Source organism: Mustela nivalis, assembly GCF_964662115.1.
Source record: "Mustela nivalis genome assembly, chromosome: 3".
NCBI classification, from domain to species: domain Eukaryota; kingdom Metazoa; phylum Chordata; class Mammalia; order Carnivora; family Mustelidae; genus Mustela; species Mustela nivalis.
Genome location: NC_139022.1, coordinates 31562412 through 31588899, shown reverse-complemented (window position 1 = coordinate 31588899; position 26488 = coordinate 31562412). Strand labels below are relative to the sequence as shown.

The following is a 26488-nucleotide window of genomic DNA, read 5'->3' as shown; positions in this document are numbered from 1 at the left end:
TATTAATAATTGAATGACACAATAATACTGGCCTATTAAGCTTAGACAGCAACCTTCCTCGTTAAAACAACTGAATGATCTAAATAAACAGTATTTTTCATTTAAATATCAAAATATGTTTGACAGAATAAATCAATTCCTAAGCTATTTTTGATAAAATTAAAACTAACATAATTGGTTTAATGTAACTCTAAGCCTCCATAAAGTCATTACAGGTAGTCAAGTGAAAAAGAAAACATAAAACTGAACCACTTGGTTTGTGATGCTAATTTAACAAACATAATAAAGACCCCCCCAGGATACGGTCTACAAGTACAACATTTTCCTTTCGAGCTCCTGCTGGCCTCGGCATTTATGGAAAGCACGGCCATGAAGGTCCCGGGAAGGATACGATCAGTGCCTTGGAAAATCACACAACCTTTCACCAGCTCTCCCATGATGCAACCCACTGACCAGATATCAACTGAAAATAAAATGAAATGATAAAATTATGAAGTGCCATGAACAAAACAAAGGTGAGGAAAAGGAGTTCTAACAGTGTACTAAACACACAAATATGGAAAAATAAATGGCTAGCTAAGGGTGAGCTGTCCCCATGGTGTGAACGACTGCCGGCCTTCGCTGTGGCCTTCGGCTTCCGGCAGTCTGGGCTATAGTACCTGAGGGTCCAGCACTTTACAGCATGGAATACAAACAGACCCGCCAACAGAAGAAGTGGCTGTGCCCCCAGAGCTGTGTGCAGGCAGGCACCCGCCCGCCCCCACGGCCCATGCTTGGGTTTCTCCCTGTGAAGGATACAGTCTCTTCCTGGGAACAGGACTTTATGGAGGACCATTTCTGCCATGATGCACCCGACAGACCAGATGTCCACTACCAAACACCAGGTGATTAAAGCCAGCCCGAGATCCCCATGCAGCTTTCTCAAGACCCCCTCCCAACAAAGACAAGCCCAGCTGTCGTCAAGTATGGACACCATGCCCACTGCGTGACCCTCTGCTACCCTATCATGCCTGCAGGACCTTCTGGGAGCAGGTGCGCTGGTCTGGGCTTCCTTGGGGCCTGAGGGCCAGACAGAGGGCTACTTGGTGGCCCTGCTTAGCACTATTGGAGGAGCCAACGGGGCCACCAGGAAGCCATAGAGAGACATCTCTCGGGGGGCGGGGGGGCACTGGTGACCATCCAGATCACCTGCACAAAGTTTCAGACTCTTTTTTTTTATCAGCAATTTGATATTTTTATTTTTTTTATGCTTAACATTGAAAAATATAAGTTTCAGACTCTTAGCGAGTAACTGTGATTGAGTTCTTTTTGACAAATTTGTCGAGAGCTAAGTTACAAAGGGCTCTGATATTGTTCGAGTAAGTTAAGTGTTGATGTTAATAAACCGGTTTTACACAAAAAACAGCATGTATCACTCTATTTGTACTAAGCTCAAAAAATAAGGAAAAACCAGGCTTCGGCACTGGAAATCAGGGTAACGACTCCCTATGGGGGCAGAGAGCTTAGAGGGGGCCTGGGGAGGTCTTCAGGTACTGCTGGTGTGGTGGGCCTGCACATGTGTCCAAACCAAGCATGTTAAAGTTTGAGATGGTAAAAAGTACTCGTTTCAAAAGTGAATTTGTACAAGCGGGTGACTTCAGCCACTGGAGACATGAGATTAATGACTTTGCACCTGTGGGCCCACCCAGGGTGTTTCCTGTGGCCTGGGGGAACACTGCTACTGGTGAGCCTCAGCCACGCAGGGGCACCGCCTGCACTCACCGTTCTCTTTGTAGCCCATGCCCAGGATGACTTCAGGCGCCCGGTAATAACGCGTCACCACATATGGAGTCATCATGAAGTTGGTACACGCCGTTCGGGCCAGGCCAAAATCAAGGATCTTGAGTGTGCAGTCTGATTTTACTACGATGTTGCTAGGCTTCAAGTCCTAGGGCAGAGACGGCTGAGGTGAGCATGACAACCCAGAGCACACTATACCGCCAACCTCGTACCCCAGGGATTCGTGAGGCTGGGGGCTGCCCAGGTACCAGAGTTCTGGGACATCAAGGGGGGTTAGAACTGAACACTGGAATTTGGGAAAACCTAACTCTCTCAAATTGAAACAAATACAAATTCACTTCAAGAAGTCAGATGGTCGCCCTCGTCCCTATGTGGGAAACGTCACGACATCTCTTTGCTTAAAACCTCCTTGGAGCTCCCACAGAACCCAGCTTTCCCTCCTCCACACCTGCTCCTCCGTCAGTCCCCAGCTGTCCCACAGAAATATAACACAGGCCACACGAAATTCACATTTTCTAAGAGCCACCTTAGGAAGGATGAATACAAACACATAAAGTGAATTGTAATAAGGTACCTTATGTAACCCAATATACCCATTAACATTATCGTTTTAATATGTGAAACAACATACAGAAATGATTAATGAGGCAGTTCATATTCCTTTTTTGGTACTGTTCTTGAAATCCACTGCATCTTAACAATGACACCACATTCTAAGTACTCGACAGCCCTGTGGCTCGTGGCTGCCACACTACTCAGCACGGGGCTAGAATTCTCTAACTCCACAATCTTTGAATGGAGACTTCTTCTCTCAGACAAAGAATTCCATGGTCCCCAAGCCTGCCCCACCACACACACCTCCCAGAAGGCACCCTCATCTCCCCCTGCCAGAGCCCGGGCTGCGCTGTCAGCTCTCAGAGCCCAGCCTCATCCAGTGGATGCACCAAAGTTGCTCGCTGTGTGAACACATGTGTCACCCTCCCCTCGACCCCACACTATGGACACATGAACATGAGTTCCACCCCGGGCCTTTCTTCACAAGGACCATCTCATCCCCATATCCTTCCTCAGGCCCCAGAGATCTGACTGCTGGCTGGGATGGCAGCCTGCACATTCACCCTAGAAACTGTGCCTTCTCAGCTATCCCCGTCCGCTGTCCTCCCTAGTCACACTGAGCACGGGAGGACCTGGGAAGACTCAGTGTGAGGGGTCAGGCCCAGCACCTGACTCATGCCTTCCAAGGAACATGCACAGATGGGTGCTCGCAGGTGTGCCTTGAGACAGTTAAAAACTCCATCAGATAAAATTATGTTTCATTACTGTTGAATGTTCTCAACTTCTTGGATTCGGTAGAAATATGTAATATTTGAAAACGCAATGAAAATTCCCACCGATTCCCATGCAGATGCCCTGGTGTCACTGGCCACCACCCTCTCATCCTCTCATCCATGTGGGGGAGCCCGCGGGAGCTCTCCCATCCCTCTGTGAGCCCCTCACGCACACCAGCGTGCCTTGTGAGGAGGCAGTCATACAGCTAAGGCAAAGAACCAATTTATCTCTAGTTTTTTTTTTTTTTTTTTTAAGACCAAGACTATGGCAAAAGCAGGTATGTTAATAGGTATGTTAACACCTGATAACAGGTAAGATAATGCTCATCTTCGTGAAGAAAAAATTTTTTTAAATGTCCAAATGACAAGGAACTATTTTGGGTCTCTTTGGAAAGGAATGACAACATCCCATTGGTTGGGATGTCAAAAGGTGCTTTCTTTAGAGGAAGCTGATTCCTTCCTCTGGAATCCACCCCAGCCTTGATCTAAAGCAATGCCATAGGGAAAAGGGTTAGTAGTGCAGCTCACCGTCCACCGCTCAGTGAACCGCAGAATGAGGTAGAAAACATGCCAGTCTCCAGCCCCTTCCAGCTGTCAGAAAATTCTCCCCTCGAGCAGATTGGGTTGGAAGGACACCCTATACTGCCATCTGCTGGAAAATTGTGATAACAAAATGCAAAGCCGCTGTCTGTGATGTCCTGGCAGGCCTGAAAGGTGCTGGCCTGGGGATGCCTGCCCACAGGAGGGGCTGGAAAAGGTCTCGGGGCTCCTGATGGCCCCCCCACTTCCATGGCACTCTCTCTTACCACCCCAAACAGGGAAAAGAAGAAACACACGTTAAGATACAAAGGACACACGAACTTGGGGCTTGGCCCACAGATGTAGGGATGGCCATGAGAGCACAGTGTCCCTGGGGCAGACAACAAGAATGAGTGAAACAACTATAGCCACAGAAGGGCCAGAGCAGAGGAGAAGGGGGCCGAGGGCGGCACCCCATAAGACACCATTTTCCCCGGTCAGTTCTCAGATCAGAACCCAATGACCAGAGCGGTATCCTAGGAAGGAGGACCCTGCACATGGTGACAAGTGTCCGCTACCTTGATTTCCCCAGTTCTTCCCTAGAGGTACCTGCAGCCACTCACCGGGATGACTGAACCCTGGGACAGGAGGCTAAGCAGTCATCTGGAGGACTGTGGGACATGAGCTCTGAGTGGACCCTGAAACGCAACGACCCAAAGCACCATGGTTCCAGCTAGCTGACGACACAGACCTGTGCACACTACGGAAGTACATTGCTGTCTGTCCCACCTGTGTGTGAACAGTTTCTGACCCTCCCTCCCAATCAGCATGGAAGAATGCATTTGCCCTGTCAGTGGCTTCACGCTGTACTAAGGCCTTATTAATCGGTTCTAGGAGCTCTATCATGGCTGGCACTGCAGCTGCAACCAGCACTACTAGCTGCATAGGCCTTGGCGGCAAACATTCTCCGGGACCACTGAGTTTCCTCCAGGGCCGGACTGGGGACTCAAACAGGGCTGTGACATGGAGTGCTGTCCTTGAGTTCCAGTGGTGGCCCTAATCTCCTCTATCCATGCTGACCCCGGAGATCAAACGTGTTCTTGACTTATCTTGGTGGGACAGTCTCATGTGCCCACTTGGCCTTCGCCATCATGACACCTCTTACTTTGCAGGCCAAGGAACCAGTGCGGGGGTCACTCCAACTGCCCAGTGTATCCGTTTCGATCATACAATTTCAGGACTGGGGAGGGGACTGCTGGCTGCATCCACGGGCCCAGTAGCCTGTTCTGAGCCACCAGAGTCAGACCCCTCAGATATCAAGGTCTGGGTCACATGCAGGCAAACCATGGAGACCTGGCAAGGCGACAGCCGAGGGAACAGAGAGTGGACAAGGGAAAGTGTGCATCTGTTGTGGCCCAGAGAACAACTACTGGGACAGGAGATACCTTCTTCTCAAGCTCCCCTCAGGAAGAGAGACCCATGGGGAGCACCACAAAGCTCCTCCTGACCTGTGTGGCTCCTGGCCTGTCACAGTGTAGGGCAGGAGCCCATTTCTGAGACACCAGACTCCAGCAGGCGGCTCAGGGACTGCCGTGGGGGAAGCTTTCTGAGGGCCATAGTTGCAGCCTGCAGCCCTGCCCTCAGTCCCTCCAACAGCTCAGCCCTGGGCTGCTTTCCGCCAGCCTCTCCAATCCCTGCAGCCCACTCCCCGGCTCTTCCACACAGGCCTTCACCTAGTACGAATCTCGCAGGTCCAGTCCCATCCTGGCAGGCCATGCTGTCCATGAAAAACCCCACATGCTCTCTGGGGACAAAGAGTGGTGGAGAGGCAGGAAATGAATGACTTGGCTGAGTGTGGTACATTCCAAACTCAGTGAGCAGCCCGAGCACCACAAGGGGGACCACAATGCCCAGGAAAGGGTCAGGGCTTTCCAGATCTCCCCAGCTCCACCCCAGAAGAGAGGCAGGCTCCTTCTTCACCCCTATGGCCCCATAACCTAGAAAAACTGAAACTGAGATTCCAGACTTGGGCCTCAGCACAATAGCAACAGATATGCTGGTGGGAGGCACAGGGAGGGCATGGGTGTAGTGGAGGTCTGCATCCTGACCCAGCTCTACCCTACCTAGCTTCTGACACCAGGCATTCTGGGCATTCTGAAAGAAATACTACAAATTTCCCAGAACTCTAGGGCATAGCCTTCCAGACTAAAGGGCCATCAAGTGCCCACCACAAGGAATGAAAAAAATTTTCGTATCAAGGCATATCGCCATAACATTTCAGAACCCAAGAAATGAAGAAACATTTTTAGAGAATCAAGAGAGAAAAACACAACAGGGCACTTGCAAATCATCTAGAGTAAGAATGGTACTAGAAAGCTCAAAAGCCAAACTACATGACACTAAAACAGGGTCCTGCATTTACAACTTGGAGGGCAACTGATTTGTAACTAAGAATTCTATATCCAGCCAAACTATGAATCACGTGACAGGGCAGAATGAAGAGTTTTAAGCATTTAAGGCCGCAAGAAAGTTTACCTCCCATGCACCACTTCTGCAGAAGCTATTGGAGGATGTGTTCCACCAAAATAAGGGAATAAACTGAGAAAGACAGAAAGGGGTCAGGGAGCAGGTTAAGCCCCAGGGAAATGCTAGGGCCAGGGCCAGGATGACCCCCCCCCCACCTGCCGCATCAGGTATGGGGGTGGGGGGCAGCCAGTCAAGGTGGGAACAGCTCTGAGGTTCTGAGAGCGAGGGTCCACCTGCGATGAAACAGCACATCACCTGGACACACTGAGAGGAAACCCAGATGCTTGGCAGAAGGCTTTGCGTTAACTTAGCAAGGAGAGCAGAGCAAACTACTTGCTCCTTGAAAAGCAAAAGAACAAGACCACAATGCAAACAACTAAATCACAGTGTAAACAGAAGGCTGCGGGGGGCGGGGGGCATTTAGGTGATCAGAGTGATAGACAACACACCACCCATACTGGTCCAAACCCAATGACACCACCAACACCAGGGAGGTCAGGCCACGGGAAAGGTAGCCGAAGGGGAGGGGAGGCTCTGGGTCAGGGAGAGGGAGCTAAAGTGATACCTTATGCCCCAAAGGGAAGGGATGGGGATAAACACCAAAATAACAGCGAAAAGAACAGAGTTTGCTTCTGGGGAGCAAGAAATTAGAAGGAGGAAGTGGGGACTCTGTGTTGTTGCTTTTTTTAAAATAAATATTTGCAGAACTATTTGATCCTTGATTAAAATAAGGAACAAATCAACCAACTTGTTCAGAAAGTTGCAGAATAATTACAAACAAGGGTGATCCCGTTTGAAAAGTATAAACTGAAAAGGACATCAGTACACACAGATACATTGGTAGTAAGGTACTCACTCTAAAGTTTGGGAGCAAACACCCAGCTGTTATCACGACCCACCCCCAGACAACAGCAGAGAACTGGAGGACTTTCCCTTCTTTTAAGTTTTTGAATCATACAAGGTAAAAAGTGGTGAGACTATCAATGTTCTACTTTCCAAATAATTAAAATTTATATTTAGTATAAAAGCAATTTAATAAGCAAAACTGAAAATGTGTATTTTGTACATGGCACTGTGTATGAGAGAAAAGACCAAAAAGGCTCGTGGACAACCATGAACCCACTAATAGGTTCTTCATCACCTCTTGGGTCCTGGCCGGGTGGGCAGGGTGGGCCACTGGGGCTTCTCGCTATTTGCACTATCTCCCTTTCCCACTACCAGCACGTGGTTCTTTCACAAGCGAGCACAAAGTCCAGCAGACCCATGAATGTGTGAACAGGTAGAAGACAAGCAGGCGGAGTGGCAAGGCCTGGTGGGGTGATGGACAGGATGGAGAAGGGCTTGGTGGGATCATCTGCTGGGGTGTTCTAGGGTTTCTAAACACTGTGCTGGGCAAAGTAGACACCCCTTTGGACACTCTTTGACATTCTGGTCATCAGAACTGGAACCAAGCTTCAGGGACCGAACATTCCCTAACATGGGCATGTGTGCTGCAGCCCTGGAAAGGTCCCTAGGATACTGCTTCCCCACAATACTCGGCCCAGGAAGGGAGCAACAAGTAAGGCAAACCATTTTCCTTTACAAAACTGATAAGGCTTAACACAGTAAGGCTGGAAACTTATTCTAAAGCCATGAATGTAACACAAAATGTGGTTAAGAGCTAGGAAGAGTGTCTTAATTTATATAATGGACTGTGAAATTTTTAGGAAGCAAAAGAGAATAGTATGTTGGGAAATGTTTATTTTTAATTAAAAAAATGGGTATTATTATGTTAAGTGAAAAATGTCAGTTGGAGAAAGACAAATATCATATGATTTCATTCTTCTGTGGAGTTTAAGAAACAAATGAGCAAACAGGGAAAAAAAAGAGAATGAGATAAACCAAAAAACAGACTCCTCACTGTAAGAGAATAAAGTACTGGTCACCAGAAGGGGGAGGGTAGGGGGATGCGGGAAACAGGTGATGGGGAAGAAGGAGGGCCCTTGCGGTGATGAGCACTGGGTGTATCAAAGTGCTGAATCATGATATTGTACACCTGGAACTAATATTACACTGTAGGTTAACTAGCTGGAATTTAAATAAAAACAAAAGAAAAAAATGAGTAATATTATTTTAAAAGAAAACTTGTCAAGAGAATTTATATTATTTTAACTGGACACTTGGTGGCAGCAAAGGCCATATTTTAAATAACATCACCCAGTCAGGAGCCCAGTGTGTGTGAGGCCCCACACAGGGCCCTGGCTGGGGACCAGGTATGCCGCCCAGGCCCTAGGGCTTTGGAGTCCCAGACCTGAGGCTCATGGCTAGGGGTAAGGGCAGTCGGGTACTCTGTGGGTTGGCGGGCTGTGCAGTTGTGGCCAATGTTTCCTGGCGCCTAACAGATCTACCACACCATTGAAAATCTCTCTATTCTTTCCTCTGTGAATAGGCTTCTTTGTTCTGGTCTCACTATCTTTCTCCCCACACAGATTGTGGTTCAGAGAAATGACAACTTCTTGATGTTGGAATATAATATCTATAGACAATTTGTCGACAGAATTAGTATGGTAATAATTTAGGGAATGCTAAGAATGTCTCCAACATAATTCTATTATCTCTGCCTGTAGTCTCACTCAACATTTTATTGTCAAAGAAAATTCTATCCTGATGTTCTGCTTGCACAGTGATACAAGTCAAAAAAGAAACAAAAACTCCTAAGAGCAGCTTACAGAAGTACACTGTATCCACTGGTTTTTAAATGCTACTTCCTGACAGAGTACAGCCAGCTGTCATTCAAATCCCAGTTTAGGGGCTCAGGACACCCATCCTGGGCCATTCCAAAAGTTCCCACCGAGGGGCCAGGATGCTACAGTGGCAAAGCTTTATGACTCTAAGAAATGGGGATTTGGTCCATAATTTATGTATGATTTCTCAAGCAATGGTATCATTTACTACTTAGCCTCTAACTGTTCTCCATCCCAAATCTAAACTCCTGCCTCATTAAAAATGGGATTTCAGGGGCGCCTGGGTGGCTCAGTGGGTTAAAGCCTCTGCCTTCGGCTCAGGTCATGATCCCGGGGTCCTGGGATTGAGCCCCGCATCGGGCTCTCTGCTCAGCAGAGAGCCTGCTTCCTCCTCTCTCTCTGCCTGCCTCTCTGCCTACTTGTGACCTCTGTCTGTCAAATAAATAAATAAATCTTTAAAAAAAAAATGGGATTTCAAATATGGCAAATATATTAACAATGAACAAACAGATGGTTCTGGGTAAATAACATTGGGGAGTTCTCTGTTCTATTCTTGTAACTTTTAAACTTTAAGTTACTTCAAAATTAAAGGTTAAAAAAAAAAAGGTAAGTTTTTTTCTGCAGCATCAAACCGAGCAGCTCAAGCCTGCATCTGGAGTGGCTTATGTGGGCTTGGGCCAACAAGGCGCTCCTTCTAATCTCAGTGGGATTTGGGAACTCAACACGATCCCATAATTTCTTTGAATTCTTTTGACACTGGCAACTTTTAAAAAAATATTAAGTTCTTTTGTGCCTGGAGAATCATGACTGGAAAATGTTGTGACTTTAAAAATAAAACTAACGTGGTGTCACTACTTACTCTATGAATGATACCAGCTGAATGCAGATGTTTAATACCACAGAGCATCTGGTAAAGAAGATAGGACATCCTTTCATGGTCCAGCTCCATGTGAATAACCTGACATAAGTTAGCATCCATTAATTCCATAACCAAATACCTGGGGGGAAAAAGATCAGCCATGTACACATAAAAATCACCCAAAATTCCTTTATGGTCCTAAACTATATTTATATGAAACAGTAATAACTTACTACTTAGTTACTGCACTGGCTAAAATTTTGGAAAAAAACAAAAAACAAAAAAAAACCTTGTTTTTTCTAAATATTTATAAGGTATCTTGTAAAAAAAAAAAAAAAGCAAACATATAATGGAACTTAGCAGAAGTTTTCCAAAAAAAAACTATCAACATGGGGCGCCTGGGTGGCTCAGTGGGCTAAGCCGCTGCCTTCGGCTCAGGTCCTGATCTCAGGGTCTGGGGATTGAGTCCCACATCGGGCTCTCTGCTCAGCAGGGAGCCTGCTTCCTCCTCTCTCTCTCTGCCTGCCTCTCTGCCTACTTGTGATCTCTCTCTGTCAAATAAATAAATAAATAAAATCTTAAAAAAAAAAAAACTATCAACATGATATATTTCGTATTAAAACAATTTTTAAATCATATACAATAGAATTTCAAATATTCAAATTCTCCCAAATCTTTATTTATGTGTTTTTTTTTTGCTATTGGATCATACTTACCAGTAGAGAAACCGAGCTGTTATTCTCTCATGCTGGACCTTCTGCCCATACCAGCTATACCCCGTATTTTTGCTCTCTGCAAGCAAAACTCCCCTAAGAGGTGTCTATACTTGTCATCTCCCATTCTTCTCCCATTTGTTCTGAAGCCCACTTCCATCGGGTATGTGACCTGCCACTCTGCTGCAAGTGTCCTTGCCAAGACCCTTGATGACTTGCATGTCGCTAAATCCGATGGTTTGTCCTACAGTCCTGGCTAGCTGTGCCCTGCTCCCCTTCCCAACTTCTTACTGTTGGGGGTGCCAGTGCTCACTCCTTGGCCTCTTCCTCTTCTCTGACTATCACTGTCTTGGTGATCTCCTCTGGTCCCTGGTCTGAACACTTTAAATACCATCTGCAGACCGTCAACTCTCAAGTTCATACCTTCTGCCCAGACCTCTCTCCTGAATTGCCAGGCTTATAACTGTCCATGTCCCAGGCCTACTTGGGTATCCAAGAGGTATCTCGAGGCCCATGTCCAAAACTGAGCCCCCATTTCTACCTCCCCCACCAGTTGGCTCTGCCTGTTGCCCTCCTTGTCTCAGCTGGGAGCACCTGCAAGGGGCTCAGGCCAGCACCAGGCGTCACCCTCAGCTTCCCCTTCCTCACACTGCAGTCCTCTACAGTGGCTCCCCTTTCGGGACAGTTTCAGCCTCCAGTCTACCCCCTTTACCTTGTACCCTCTGGCCTAAATGCAATCACCATCACCCTTCCCCTACATTGCTATGGGGCTTCTGTGTCCCCACCCCTGCTGGTCCCAACAGAGACACTAAAGTTATTCTTTGACAATGTAAATCAGGGAAGCTCACGCCTCTGCTGGGTCTTACTGCCTTGACTTGAAGTAAGTGGCCTTGAGGCCCAGGAGGGTCTGGCCCCATCACTTCTCCGAGAGCTCACCCTCTTCTTTCCTCTGCCCCTCCCTGCCCCACCCCAACTCTGCTCCAGCCACACTGGCCACCTGTGGCTCTCAGAGCACAGTGGGCATGGCCCCACTTCCTCTCCTTTGTACACCTGTTCCTTCTATCTCGATCTCACCTTCCCTCAAATATCTGTAGGACTAATCCTGAGCCTCCTTTATGGGTTTCTTTATCCCCAGTCCAGTGAGGTATTTCTCCTCCTCTGCTTAGGATGTTCCCTGACTCCTAACCCCCGCACTTCTGATTCCCTAACCCAGCTCACTTCTTCCAGAACACCTGCGACATCCTTAAGATGGCAGCACTTCCTTCCGTTGACAGCGTATCTTCTCTAGCTTTCTCAAAGCTCTCAGAGCGAGTATGATGGCCTGCAATTCTTAATCATAAAAGGGATCTTGGCCTGTTTGGGTCACTGAAGTATGCCAAGTCCGAGAGAATGCCTAGCACACAAGTGGCAATCAGATATTTGTTGAATGAATGCACCACTCAATTTAGGACGAGTTGGGCATTCTATTTCAATACAATAAATTAATATTTTACTGTTTGTAAGATAATTCTATTTCAGATTTTGGAATTGCATGGTGTTTAGTGATATAATGATTTCAAATAACAATTATAAAGCCTTGAACCCTATCATCCTGGCTTTCAGGGGCACTGGAGAAAAACATTTTATATTTCAGCAAAGCAAATCAACAGCATTAATGGTCACTGTCTGCTCCAAAGAATTGTTTCCAGTCATCCTGTCGGTTATGGAGATGATAATATCTAGGCACAAATAGTTGAATATTATTATTTTTCTTAACATTTCTCCTCCACAGGAAAAAGTGGCTAAATATATTGTTACCTACATTTCTGAAGTAAGAAAAGCAATTACTTTCTTTTCTAAATTTTTAGTCTTTGATGCATGGTGCGTTACTGAGTAAAAATGATACTTACACATCTTGAAATTCTTCTAGAGTCTTTTGTGGCGTAAACACATTTAACAAACTAATTATCTGGAAAGAGAAGATTTATTATTCCTCAGCATGTCAGGTAACTTCACTTAATTATCAAAATTAAGTTTAACATTAAAAATGTATTAAAACTGAAAAATCATAGCAGAGCTCAGTATTTATTATTTTTATTAGTTTTACCAAAATATCCTATTACATGGTATTTGAGAAAAGTTAAATGATTAGGATTCTCACCTTGGAAAGACGATATATTTTTAATCAAATCACATTTGATGTGTCTCTAGTAACTCATTATGAGACAGTTTTAACACATAATGTCTTTTGGGCTCTGGACATAAACAGGTAGACATTATGGGTAGAAAAACACCAAAGCAATATGTTGACTCTGAAAACTGAAATACGCTCTACAAATTTCTGAAGTTTTGAAATAGGAAGGTGAAACCTGTATTTTTAGTATGATGAAGGTGAACCCCTCAAAGTGTTACTTATTTACTTAAAGAAGGTTGTGGGAAGGCCTCTAGGAGTCCCACCGCTTGAGTATCAAACACACATCCTCAATCATTTCAAATGACCAAGGGAAAGACGAATGACTGAGAATATAGGATTAGGGTGGCCGGCTAACTGAGGGCAAAATAAAACCAGATCCATACTGAATCTTCACATCAACTCCACATGGAACAAAGATTTAAATGTAAACCATGAAACCACAGAACACTAAAATGTGGATAAACATTTACGTAATCCTGGCATAGAAAAGCCTTTTCTAAACATGACAGGAAACCTAGAACATGTGTCATATTAAACCCAAACCAAGGTCAACAAACCAAAAAAAAAAAAAAAAAAACCAAAAACAACAACAACAAACAAAAACCACCAAAAAACTAATATAGCAAAAGCAACCTAAATGAGGTCAAATGGAAAAGAAGTCAGGGTTGATAGCTTTAATTATACAAAGATCCTCTATAAAGGCATAAAAGAGACCAACAGCCGAAGAGAAAAATGGTCAGAGGCCACAGGAAACAGATTCTTTTTTTTTTTTTTTGGAAACAGATTCTTTAAAAATAAATGGTTAATAGAGATAAAGTATGGAAAGAATTTAGCTTCAGAAGTAAGAATAAGATATCACTTGTCATCTCTCAGATGGGCAAAGCACAACAACAAAAAAATCAACAATATGTACATAGTGCTGGGGGATTCTGAAATAAAACACGTTCTTAGATAATCTTTTTTGTACCCCTCGACAGTCTTAGTGAAAGTGTAAAACTGCAGTCTTCTGTGAGGTCAATTTGTCAGCACATACTAAAATAAGAAGTGTGCAGTACACACTTTGACTAAGAAGTTCACCTGGACAGGTGGGCAGAGATGCAAGTACAGGGAGGTTTGTTCCAGCACTGGTTATAATAGCAAAAACTGGAAGCAATCCAAATATCCAGTAACAGGTGACCGGTTAAATAAATAATTGTGCATGTGTACTATGTAATGTATCTGAGGCCCAAGAGTATTCTGCGAGGGAAAAGGCCAGATGCACCATAACACAACTGATCATGTTCATGTAATATGTAGGTGCACGTGTAAGAATGTTCACCAAAATGTTAATGATAATGATCTAAGGGTTTCGATGACTTTTGCCTTCTTGTTTATACTGTATGAATTAAAAAAAACCTAACCATACTTGTGCATAACATGAAAAAAATGTTAAATGTGTAAGTAAAACAAAGCACATGTTGGAGAAATCAAAAACAAACTCAAACCACAGACTCAAAAGAATAAACTTGTCTTTGTTTTGTATGTAATGTCCGTACCCCAGAAAGATCCAGCATCAATGCTAAAGTGAAGGGAGGCACGTAAGTAAGGGGTCACAAGGGCTGATCTCCAAAGCCCCTTACAGACAGAACACTTTACAATTTTTTTCAAACACAGCAAAGTTACCAAATCATCCTCACGATAATGCTCAGAGACTAGCTGTGGACATACGATGGGCCTGCATACCTCGTTTTCTGGAGAAACACAATTTCTCCTTGAAATTCACAGTGTTTTGGTTTTGGTGGAAATGTCAAAGCATAGACACCTTGAGTATCACACCATTTACTCACATTTATTTAGAACTGAAATGTCCATCATACGAGGTAAAAAGCTACCTGATGGAACAATGTTTTTCTAAAAAAAATTGGTTAATTGTTTCTCAGTTTCTTAGGTCAATGTTGTTGCCATTTTACAGAAACAGAAACAGTGAAAATCAAATGATTACAGGTTAACTGATCTTGCTGTCAGACCTAGACAGGACCATGACGCTTCTTGCTGACTTTAATTTCCCCAATGCTGATTAAGAATTTTGTCAAGAAAATAGAACCCCTTAAATAGTTCCTGTTATGACTATTTTACCCAAGGTCTGAACTCAATGTATTTCCAAAGACCCCCCCAAGATGACAATATCATGAACAACATTACACAGAGGAAATGTAGACATAACTTACATTTTTATGATTGACACATTTTAAGAGGACGAGTTCACGGTAAGCTCTCTTTGCATGAGTTTGATTCTGAAAAGGACGGCTTAGTTTCTTGACTGCAACATTTATCCCAAGAACTGTATCAAAAGCAGCACTATAATCAGGAAATATAATAAGGGACCCATTAGGATGATTCTGGAGAAGACTACAATGCACAATGCCCATTCAATGCATTCTGTTTAAAAATAAGTAACAAATAAGGAAATGTCTTTCTGCTTGCTTCCACTCAAGGTACTCCTACACATAAAGAACAAGTCAAGTTGGCTATGAGTGTGGGATGGACTGACTCCTTTGCAGAGGCACAAACTTGGAAGCTGCAGTTAAGACACACACCTGGACCTCTCCTTATATGAGTTGAGATTATTATATTCAGAACCAAGTAATTAAATACAAAGTGTGTAAGACCAGCCAAGAAGTGAACTCTTCAGTTTGAATACGCCAATAAGTTGGAAAAAAAAAAGTCACTGGTTATCACAGAATACAATATAGGTATAATCTGGCATATGGCAGTGGAGGAAATGGTTGAGCTCATAAGAAGGATGTAACAAATACAAGCTCTGATTGTGTTTTTCCCAGACAAAAGAGTCTGAAAAAAGGAAACAGAAGCCAAGATCTCAGCTCATGGTAAATCCCCAAGATACAAAAGCTCTAATGTAAGCAATGGCTATATAAAATTTGACTAGAAATAACTCCTTGTGCTATTATAGTAAGAATAAAATCTTGCAGAGGCTGCATTTCTGGCATCTCAAGTTCCCAGCCAAAAGTCATGGTTCCTTTTTACCTCCAGAAAATAGGAAAAATTGAGTAGGCTGTTTGGGCACTTGGTATAAACTACACTAATGACGCTACTAGTGTTATTCTTGCCCTTCGGCTCCTCACCAGAGGTTAAGAGCTGCTAAGGACCACTTGAGAATCCAAGCACCATCTAAAATATTGTTTCTATGTATTTGTTCTATGCAGTTTGTAACACTGTTTTCCATGTATTCACCCCATTCATGTTTGTTTGTTTGTGTTTTTTTTTTTTTTTTTTTTTTTGCTAATGACCCTCACTTAATTCCATCTGTTTTAAATTGAAGGCTAGAAATTCCATGTTACTTTGTAATTATTTCTCTTCAATTCAGGTCACATTAAGTGTACATGTGTACACATAGGTCAATCCACATGCCCATATGCAAATACAACATTCACATGAATTATAAAATGTTCAGATAAATCTATTTGTGCAACAAATGTACACACATGTATTTGTATCTACTATATTTTAGTCTTAATTTGAAAACAGACACGCCGTTTTTGATCTAAAAAGTTTGTGCCCAAAATGAGCCAAATGGACTTAAATTCTAACCCTCTGAGCAGACACACACTTCCATTCCTAGTTCCAACCCTTAGAGCGACCACCTTCCATTATTTCTGGTTTTAATTCTTATGGTCCCTTCTCAACTCCAAAGAATATACTTTTATCAGCATTTCCTCATTTATCGACTTCAGAAGTAGTCTAACTACTCCCCTAAAACTGAAGATTTAGTCCCTTTACTTGACAGCCCCACACCTCCCAGTTTTTTGCTATCGTGTTATTCTAAACTTTCCCTTTGGTCACCTTAGTTACTTAAACAACGTGCCTAAACTTCTTGTTCCATCAGCTTTGGAGGGAGGGATCCTCCAGACTCCCAGTGTGTAATACAAGACCACCACATTCCATACTCTCTTTCCTTTCCTCCAAACTCTGTCTCAAATGACATATCTATTCGGTCTCTACAGCTAAGTCTTCTGTGTGTTCCCTTTCAGACATGTCTAAACATTGAGAACCAAGACACAGAGGGCACGCACATGTGCAAATGTCAGTGTTCCTAACTGCAGGGGCAAAATGACATTTCATTTTCTTTTTTTATAAAGATTTTATTTATTTATTTGTCAGAGAGAGAGAGAGAGAGAGAGAGCAAGAGCGAGCACAGGCAGAGTGGCAGGCAGAGTCAGAGGGAGAAGCAGGCTCCCTGTGGAGCAAGGAGCCCGATGTGGGACTCGATCCCAGGACGCTGGGATCATGACCTGAGCCGAAGGCAGCTGCTTAACCAACTGAGCCACCCAGGCGTCCCGACATTTCATTTTCTAAGGAACACATGACCCTTGTCACCGCTCACAAGAAAATGAGATTGTTTCCGGTGTCGAAGTCAAGTGGATTTTCTTTTCTTACAATCCAGCAATCCATTGCTCAAACATCATGTCTTTTGAAAGCTGTTTGACCTCAGACCATTACTTTTTCTAGGTTATTTCACCACAAATTTCTCTTAAGAAGAAAAATATCCCTTTCTGCAGCCCTTCCCATTATTGTTTGGAGTCTATTGCAAATAGTCTATTCTATTCTTTTTGACAGCACTTTTTCTTGGAGTTCCTTTCAAGGCTGGCAGCACAGCTACCACCCTGGGGTTTCTTTTCACTGGCCTCCATGTTTCTGGTTGTACATGTTCTTGAATTCTCTCTCTTGGTGGAGTACATTCTCAAGAAACTTCCTCAGAAAAAAATGTGTGGAAGATAAATGACCTTATTCTGCCTTTGGCCTTGATTGTTGGTCTTCTGACTTCAAACTCAATTTTCTCTCCGAACTTCATGGATTTCCAACATTGAGTATTGGTGAGAAGGCGATGCCTGTCTGATATTCATTCATTGACTTCCCTTCCTATTCCTCAGCTCCATGATTGACCACAAAGAGCCATGCTTTGTCAGCATTCCCCCCACCCCCCAACATCTACTACTAATCACTATCCCTCCTGTCCCCCAAAGACGATAACTACTTTTGACTCTTAGGAAAATCACTTCCTTGCTGTTACCAGAGGAACAAGAATTTTTAAGCTCCCTCCCCAGAGCCCCCATGGCTGCTTCTCCTTCTTCTTCTTCTTCTTCTTCTTCTTTTTTTTTTTTTTTTAAGATTATTTATTTATTTATTTGACAGACAGAGATCACAAGTAGGCAGAGAGGCAGGCAGAGAGAGAAGGGGAAGCAGGCTCCCCGCTGAGCAGAGAGCCCGATGTAGGGCTCGATTCCAGGACCCCGGGATCATGACCTGAGCTGAAGGCAGAGGCTTCACTAAGCCACCCAGGCGCCCCAACCCATGGCTTCATTTTGCCTGGTTTTTAAAATCAGCTGGTCTGACTTCTGGTGAGACTCTTCTGCTGTTGCGTGTAGCTAGAATTCATTCTGGGTCACTGCTATATTATTCCTTTGCATGACTATGTGACAGAACGTTGACAGGTACTTTGGTTGTTCTCAGTTTGGAAGTGATTACAAAAAAACATTCATAAACATTCCCGCACAGGGAGAGATATTCTCGGCATCCCCTCTGCACACATTTCTGATGAGTAGATAGCTAAGAGTAGGGATGCACATACTTAGCAGATAATGTCAAACCACTGTCAAAGTAGTTTGTTCTACCAATTTCTAGGCATTTGATTTTTATGTATCTTGGACTTGGTGTCCTACAACAGGGCTTAGCATACTCACTAACAAACAGGAGCTGGGGGGTAATCTAATCACAAAGACCTTCAGAAGCAGAGTTTGCTCTGGCTGGGGGGAAGAGGGGAAAGTCTGAGAGATTTTTACCCTGAGAAGGATCAGACGTACCACTGCTGCCTTTAGGATGGAAGGGGACATGTGAGAAGGCCTGTGGGAGCTTCGAGAAGAACAGTGGCCCTTGGCTGACAGAGAGCAAGGGATAGGGACCTCAGACCTATGGCTGCAGGGGACTGACTCCTGCAGCTGCTTGGAAGCACATTCTTTCCCAGATCCTCCAGATAAGAGCACCGTCTGGCCAACATCTTGATTTCAGCTTGATGAGATGCTGGGCAAGAACCTGGGCAAGCCTGTGAAGACTTTTGACCTACAGAACCATGAAACTATGAATGGGTGCTTATTTGTTTTTAAAACACCAAGTCTGGGGTAATTTGTTATGCAGCAATAGAAAACTAATACACCCTCTCTCCTATACTATTTCTACACATCTGTTTCTTCAGGCCTCTTCCTGAATTTTTTTCCTGACCCATCTTACAGATTGCTAAATCTCTCTTCAGTTATATCTAATATGCCATAAAACCCATCCATTAACTTCACAATTTGATTTCTGTATCTTACAGTTCTAGAGTTCTTCTTAGTTCTTTTTTCTATGTTCTCATTTTTCATCTTCCCTTTAACCATCCTGAACTTAGCATCATAGCTATTTAGAAGTCTGGATCCAAGAATGCCCATTTCCCCTGTGGATCTGCTTCTTTTGTCTGTTTGTGCTGGGCTGTATGCCTGTCTAATCTCCCATGGGACTAGTTATTAGTGATTACGTATGGGACCTGGCACTTGCAAGACTCCTTGCTGTCTGGAAATAATCTGATACCCAGTATGATGCGGCCTTCCTCCAGGGAGAATTTAAATTCACTTCTGCTAGGTACCTGGTTGGGGGGGGGGCATTAGCAATCTGGGTTCAATTCAGTTCAAGTTCAGCAAATTGAGATGAGCTGAAGCTGAGTGGCAGTGCCTGCAAGGGTCTGTTTCTTTCTGGTTCAGTCTCCCTCTTGGAGGTAATCCTTTACTGGACTGAGGTCAACGTGAAGCAAGTTCACCAGGCCCCCACAGGGCCCAGGGCTCCAATCCCTGTCTGCCAGTCCCCCAAGGCAATTCCAAGTATGATTCAATCTCTCAGCTGCCCACTCTAGAACTGTCAGAAGACCTCAGGGGGAAGAGTTCCAAATCCTGGGCTCCCCTCATTAGGCTCTGTCCTTCCCCGGATCCTGGCCTATGTAAGCCTTCACTCACCTACGTGTGCTCTAGGTGCAAATGCTGAGCATGGGGGTGAGGGTGGGAATGCTGGGAGCCAACTGGCTCAATTGTTTCATAATTAACACACCTATTTCTAGCCACTTCTGTCATCTTCATTTTCCGTATTTGTCCTCTCTATACCCACAGCCTCTTTGGGGTCTTACTATAGACATGTTCTCTTCCTTGCTGCAGATGTCTCGTCTACTTAGTCTCACTTCCTCTGCTCCATTTATCTGCATCAAGTTTCCAATTACTTTTTACCTTAGGGAGGAACCTTGTTAAAAGGCTCTCCTGCATGGACTACTGCCTCCTGTTCTCAGTTAGGTATCTGATCCAGCAGCTCTAAGCCACTTGTTTTAGAAGTCAAACTATCAAGAACCACAAAGACACACAGATTCGCCCAAGGCCACAGAGAACTGCAATGTGCATCACGGCCAGCCTTGGAACTCATTCCCCCCGAGTCACTGCCTTCCTGAGTTTTATGCTACAGACCTCCTTCACTGCAGAAATGCTGTTACACACATTCTAAGCTTACTTATACCACTAGAGAGAAAACAAAATGGTGTAAGAGCAGGCCGGCATTTGGGGGTGCCGGAACTATAGAGAGGAAAAGAAGTAAGAGCTAGACTACCCACTTCAAGCTCCGGTTGCTAACGGTCACTTCTAGGGGCTGCCAGGTCCAATACTATCCATAAAACAAACAATCCTTTGGCTGAACAACTTGAGAGTTTAGAAAGAGAAAGAAAAAACTGAAGAGATATGAAAGAAATGTATACACATTTCCCACAACAGCTTCATAATCTTACAATGACTTCATTTTACAAAATAACATAGTTGATACTTAAGAATAATCCAGAGAGGGGCGCCTGGGTGGCACAGGGGGTTAAGCCTCTGCCTTTGGCTCAGGTCATGATCCCAAGGTGCTGGGATGGAGCCCCGCATCGGGCTCTCTGCTCAGCGGGGAGCCTGCTTCCTCCTCTCTCTCTCTGCCTGCCTCTCTGCCTCCTTGTGATCTCTCTCTCTGTCCAATAATAAAATAAAATCTTTAAAAAAAATTATAAAAAAAAAGAATAATCCAGAGATAAATATTTCAAAACTTACTTCCTAATTTATTTTACTAATATTTTTAATGAACAATAAAAAGAGAAACAAATCAGAGACAAATGCAAAAACAATGAAAAATTAAAGAGTCAGAATATTTTACTTGGGTCCCAGCTCTTCCATTTAATCTTGCATCAATACTGGCACCTTTTTTGCCCATACCTCAGGCCCTAGGTCCCTTTATAAAGCTCTAGTTTAAACAGACAACGAACAAGTTTTATAAGCCATGCACTATTGCTACTATGATATTTTATTTCTCAAAATGTAAAAACACGCATGGCCCCTATGTTAGTTTTCTATTGCTATTATAAGAAATTACCAAATTTAGTAGTCTAAGACACAGATTTACTATTTTACAGTTCTGGAGAGAGACAGAGCATGTTTGTGTGTGTGTGCGTGTGTGTGTGTGTGCGTGCGCATGCATGGGCACATCAATTAAGCACTTGGTTCAATCAGAGGCGAGGCTCTATTCTATTTTTTTAATAAGATTTTATTTATTTCAGAGAGAGTGAGTGAGAGAGAACACAAGTGATGGAGAGGCAGAAGGAGAGAGAGAAGCAGGCTCCCCACTGAGCAGGTAGCCTGACTTGGGACTCGATCCCGGGACTCCAAGAATCATGACCTGAGCCAAAGGCAGATGCTTAACTGACTGAGCCACCCAGGCACCCAGGAAGCACCATTCTAAATGTGAGCTGTGGTTACCTGGGGACGTTTCATAGATGAGATCAGTCTTGAAAGACCAGGGATGGCCTCTTGAAAGACTGGTATGCCTCTGAGGACAATCCAACTGGGACATGCAGTAGGGACAAAAGTGACGGCCGTGGGAATGAACCTGTTGTGTTTGCAGGGAAAGGAGCACTGGAGAGAACTGGATACGCAGAAATTAGGGCTTGATGGTGGAAGTACTCAGGCCCTTCTGTCACTGACAGGAAGAAAGACGTCTGACGGCTTTAGTAGTTTCTTGCTCTATTCCAACAACTGAATGGGGTAAGACCCTCTCCTTGAACATGTACAGGACAGTTTTCTACTGAGGTCCTTAAAGCAAAATGCCAATATCCAAGATGCTGTGCAAAACCAAGCCAGGAAAAGATCCTCAGAAGTCTCATGGAGAAAGTGCTCTCCTCTCCATCTGCGGTCACCACTGCTGCAGCTCAGCGAGACCACAAAGCCTCAAGCCGGGCAGGAAGGTGAGGAGCACCTGGCTGACAGCAAGTCGTACCAGCTATGGGACAGAGGAGCGAGGAAGTAATCATAGAAACGAGGTCTCCAGGCATGCAGCCCCAACTCCTGGGATGGTACAACTCCGAAAGATGACACAGCACAGAAGTCTAAGCATGATTTTTATAACTGCACAAACATTTTCAAAAGAAAACATCAATACTCTGAGTCAAGTTAACTAACCCCCTTTTCCATGTATCCATTAAAGTTAACCCAGCTAACAGGCTTTGATTTGGTAATGATGAACTAACTGGCTGGGTTACAAAGGTAAGTGAATAGTGAAATCCAAGATGGTGAAATAAACTGTTGGCTGTGCATGGGCTCATTAAGTTTTAATTAATTAATTAAGTTTAATCAGTTCTAAGTAATGACTTCTTCCTTGAGTAGAAAAGAACAGAAGCCCAGTCTTTAATCTTTCCTAGGAATCAAGAGATGAGATTTAGAATGGTGCTAAAATTTTAGCTATGACAGGGACACCTGGGTGGCTCAGTTGGTTAAACGTCTGCCTTCAGCTCAGGTCATGATCCCAAGGTCCTCAGATTGAGCCCAGCATTAGGCTCCCTGCTCAGCAGGGAGCCTGCTTCTCCCTCTCCCTCTGCTGCTCCCCTTGCTTCTGGTCTCTCTAATAAATAAAATCTTAAAAAAAAAAAAATTTTAGCCATGACATACGTCTTTCTTCCTACCTTTCTGCATGTGAGAGAAAAGCTGCTCTAACAAATAGCAATAAAATTGTCATAAAATCATGTAAAGGAAAATACTAAGAGTTAAGTGACATTACTTAAGATTCTGTGAATATGTAAATTAAGCTACTATAGGTAGTGACAACATATTTTGTAATAATATAGCACAAAAATGTGATTATATATGATACTATGGTATCAGGAGTTAAATAGCTATTATGAATGACAAATAGCCTTGGTTTAAGGCACTGTCCAGTTTGCTCTTCTAAAACTTATTTTTTTTTAAAGATTTTATTTATTCATTTGAAAGATAGAGATCACAAGTAGGCAGAGAGAGAGAGAGAGAGGGAAGCAGGCTCCCCACTGAGCAGGGAGCCCGATGTGGGGCTCGATCCCAGGACCCTGGGATCATGACCGGAGCCGAAGGCAGAGGCTTTAACCCACTGAGCCACCCAGGCACCCCTAAAACATATTTTTGAGGTGAGACTCACATACACATAAAATTAACCATCTGAAAGGGAACAATTCAGTGGCATTTGGTTCATCCACAATGTTGTGCAGTTACCACCTCTGTATCTAGGTCATTCCGAAAGACTTTCCTCACCACAAACAAAGCAGTGTTCCTCCATCCCCTCACCTCTGCCTCCATGGATTTATCTACTTGGGGTATTTACCCTGAGCCTCTGGCTCCTTCCACACAGCATGTTCTTGGGGACCAATGCCAGTGCTCCGTTCCTTTCTGTGAGGAACATCCTGTGGACGCACACACACAACTTGGCATCTCTTCATCCACAGATGGACATGTGGGCTGTTTGCACCTTTCGGCTGCTGCGACCAACCTCTGTGTACAGCTCTCTGTTTGAATGCCTGTCTTTAATTCTAGGAGTACTTCCTGGGTCTTGTGGTAGTTAAATATGGAGGAACCATCAAACCATTTTCCCCAAGTGGCACGTCACTTTACATTCTCACCAGCAATGTGTGAGGGTCTAATTCCTTCGCATCCTTGACATCAGCTACCTCCCACTGTGCTAACCGTGGGCATCCCAGTGGGTGTCAAGCAGGATCTCACTACGGTTCTGACTTTCATTTCCTTAATGCCGAATGATAAGCACCTTTCCATGTGCTTATCACCTGTTTACATATCTTCTTTGAGGAAACGTCTGTTCAAGTCCTTTGTTTTTTTGTTCTGTTTAAAATTTTTTTTTTTTTAACAGTTGTAAGAGTTCTTTATACATTCTAGACACTAGGCTCTTACCTGATATATGATTTGAAAATACTTCCCCATTTTGCAGGTTGTTTTTTTCACTCCCTTGACAGTGTCCTTTGATGCACCAACGTTTTTAATTTTGATGGAGTCCAATTTTTTATTTTGTTGCCCATGCTTTTGGTGTCATTTCTAAGAATCCACAGTCATGAAGCTTTCCTCCATTTTCTTCCAAGAGTTTAATGCTTACAGCAGTTATATTTATGTCAACGATCTAGTCTGAGGTAACTTCTTAAATTATGTGAAAGTAAGGGTCTAACTTCACCCTTCTGCAGGGGATATCCAGCTGTCCCAGCACTGTTTGTTGAAGAGACTGTTATTTCCCCATTGAATAACCTTGGCAGCTTTTCCAAAAACAAACTGTTTGTTCTACCATCCACCAACATAATGTATGGGTATTTCTGGACTTTGAGTTTTTTAAATTTTTTAATTCAGAATTTTCCATCCTATAAGTCTGCCACTACTTTTCCCTGATTAAGTCTGGCTTATAATAGCATATTAGGAACTTTGTTTCAAAACCAATTTTTTTTTAAATGAAAAATACACTTCCATAATGAATAATTCCATTATTACACATGTCTTTAAAAAATAAAGATGAAAAGGAGCATATGCAACCTGGAAGTCACAACCTCTGCAAACAGTACTTTATCAAGTAGCATGTGATTTTACTGTTATTTACCATGCTGTAATGAAGTCATTAATTTTAACTGCCAATCGTTTATAAAACCTTCCATTTTACAGTGACTTATGAACATCCAGTCAGCCTCTCCCTGCTGTTACTACATTAAACATCCTTGATAACAGTCTTGCCAAATTATCTGTGTCAAATGACCCCCCAATTCCAAATCAGAAGAATGTTTTATTGTCTGGAACTTTTTAGACGTATCGAAGTGTCCTCATTCGGGCCATCCAAACTTCTCTTGGTACCCTGGACTTAAGCACCGATATAGCGTGCCATCACTTGGAAACTGAGATCACTATTATTTTAGACACACGCCTGGCATTCCTTCCACGCAGCCCCTTCTCCTGCATTAGTCCTTTTGCAAAGCTCTACACTGCCATCTCCTCTTAGCTCCTGGGGCCTCCAACCACCCAGGCTAAAGGAAATACTTGACTTCTCTGACGGCAGATCTCCAAACCCGGGGATCACTTCAAACCACTAGTACAGAGACTCTAACACAAACATCAGCTCCCCTACCCAGATTATCTGGAAGAGTTCTCTCTTACTTTGAATCCCCTCTGCCTACAAGGGCTAAACATGGGCTATGTAGCTTTATCACAGTTTCCTTCAGAGGCAGAGACCATCTTGTTTTTACTGACCCAAAAAAGAAAAAAGAAAGAAAGAAAGAAAGTCTTGCCCGGGGAGACTACGGGAGAAAAACTTTGGGAAGTGCTGATAACTGTAGTCTAGAAAACATGTGAAAGAGTTTACCTTGAGCTGGCCGGTGATGGCGCGGCAGCTGACTGTCTTACCATGCAAGACACTAAGGCTCAGGGTCAGACCAACGGTTCTGACGGGCTGGACACATGGCTGAAGTGAGACACCAAGGAAGAGACGGCCAGCCCAACCCCTCACACAGCAGCCCTTCCTGGTTAATCCATGGGGTGATAATGACACTGCTTGGCCTCGTCTTTCCAATGAAGGACAAGGCACTGCAGTGACGGCGCCTAGAAATGAATAGGAGTGATTTGGGGGTAAAAGGGGAAGGGGGAAAGGTGGCCAGGATGAAGAAATGAATAAAACTCCAAATTTCTGTTACAACTCACTGTCATACCTATTACTCTAGTATCTAATGACAGGAGGGGAAATGGAAAAGGGAAAAAAAAAACAACAAAGAAAAGAAAAAAGACACAAAGCAAAAAAAAAAAAAAGAAAGAAAGAAAGAAAGAAAAACTACCTATTTATATTTATGCAGCATTCTAAGAATTTAGGTTTGTATCCTACAATAGGACTACATATAACTAGAGCAAGAGGTTGACTCAATTTAGTTCAAAAACCTACTGCAAAGAAAAGAGTAGTTTTTTGTTTTTTGTTTTTTTAAATCAACTGTGTTTCTAAGTTCTGACAATTTAGTTCTTAGTACAATAAAAACTGGGTCCACGCTATTGAAAGAAACCCTACTTACCAAACAATTCCTTGGGCTCCGGAGCCGATTGGCTTCAACTGCTGGTAACGTTTGAGGACCGTGAAGGTTGAGTCTGCCACTTGCACACTATAAAACTGACTATCACATTTACTGTCACTCATGATGTAGTATCATAGAATATTCCAAAAAGTTGGTACGGTTGTCGGGTTCCTTGAAAGAAAAACAGAATGAACATGTATTCTTAGATTACATGTGTGCAGCTCACACATGCAAAATTTTTAAAAGATTTTATTTACTTATTTGACAGAGAGAAAGATATCACAAGTAGGCAGAGAGGCAGGCAGAGAGAGAGGAGGAAGCAGGCTTCCTGCTGTACAGAGTCCAATGCAGGGCTTGATCCCAGGACCTTGGGATAACGACCTGAGCCAAGGGCAGAGGCTTAACCCACTGAGCCACCCAGACGCCCCAAGAGTGTTGC

General features: G+C 43.7%; 1 protein-coding gene across 6 annotated transcripts in view; it reads right to left on the bottom strand.

The window, feature by feature from the left end:
* Positions 1-26488, bottom strand: part of MAPK9 (mitogen-activated protein kinase 9) — a 48761-nt gene that overhangs the window by 8626 nt on the left and 13647 nt on the right. For 2 of the 6 annotated variants that reach the window (XM_082723655.1, XM_082723651.1), the window contains exons 2-7: positions 26050-26220; positions 14828-14957; positions 12337-12395; positions 9735-9873; positions 1762-1927; positions 799-870 (exon numbers count right to left, since the gene is read on the bottom strand). In XM_082723655.1, coding sequence (XP_082579781.1) covers positions 799-870; positions 1762-1927; positions 9735-9873; positions 12337-12395; positions 14828-14957; positions 26050-26171 — 688 coding nt within the window. In that variant the 5' untranslated portion in view covers positions 26172-26220. Of the gene's footprint in view, positions 1-391; positions 464-798; positions 871-1761; positions 1928-9734; positions 9874-12336; positions 12396-14827; positions 14958-25355; positions 25592-26049; positions 26221-26488 lie in introns of all 6 variants that reach the window. The other 4 variants (XM_082723654.1, XM_082723650.1, XM_082723653.1 and 1 more) reach the window with 3 other exon arrangements.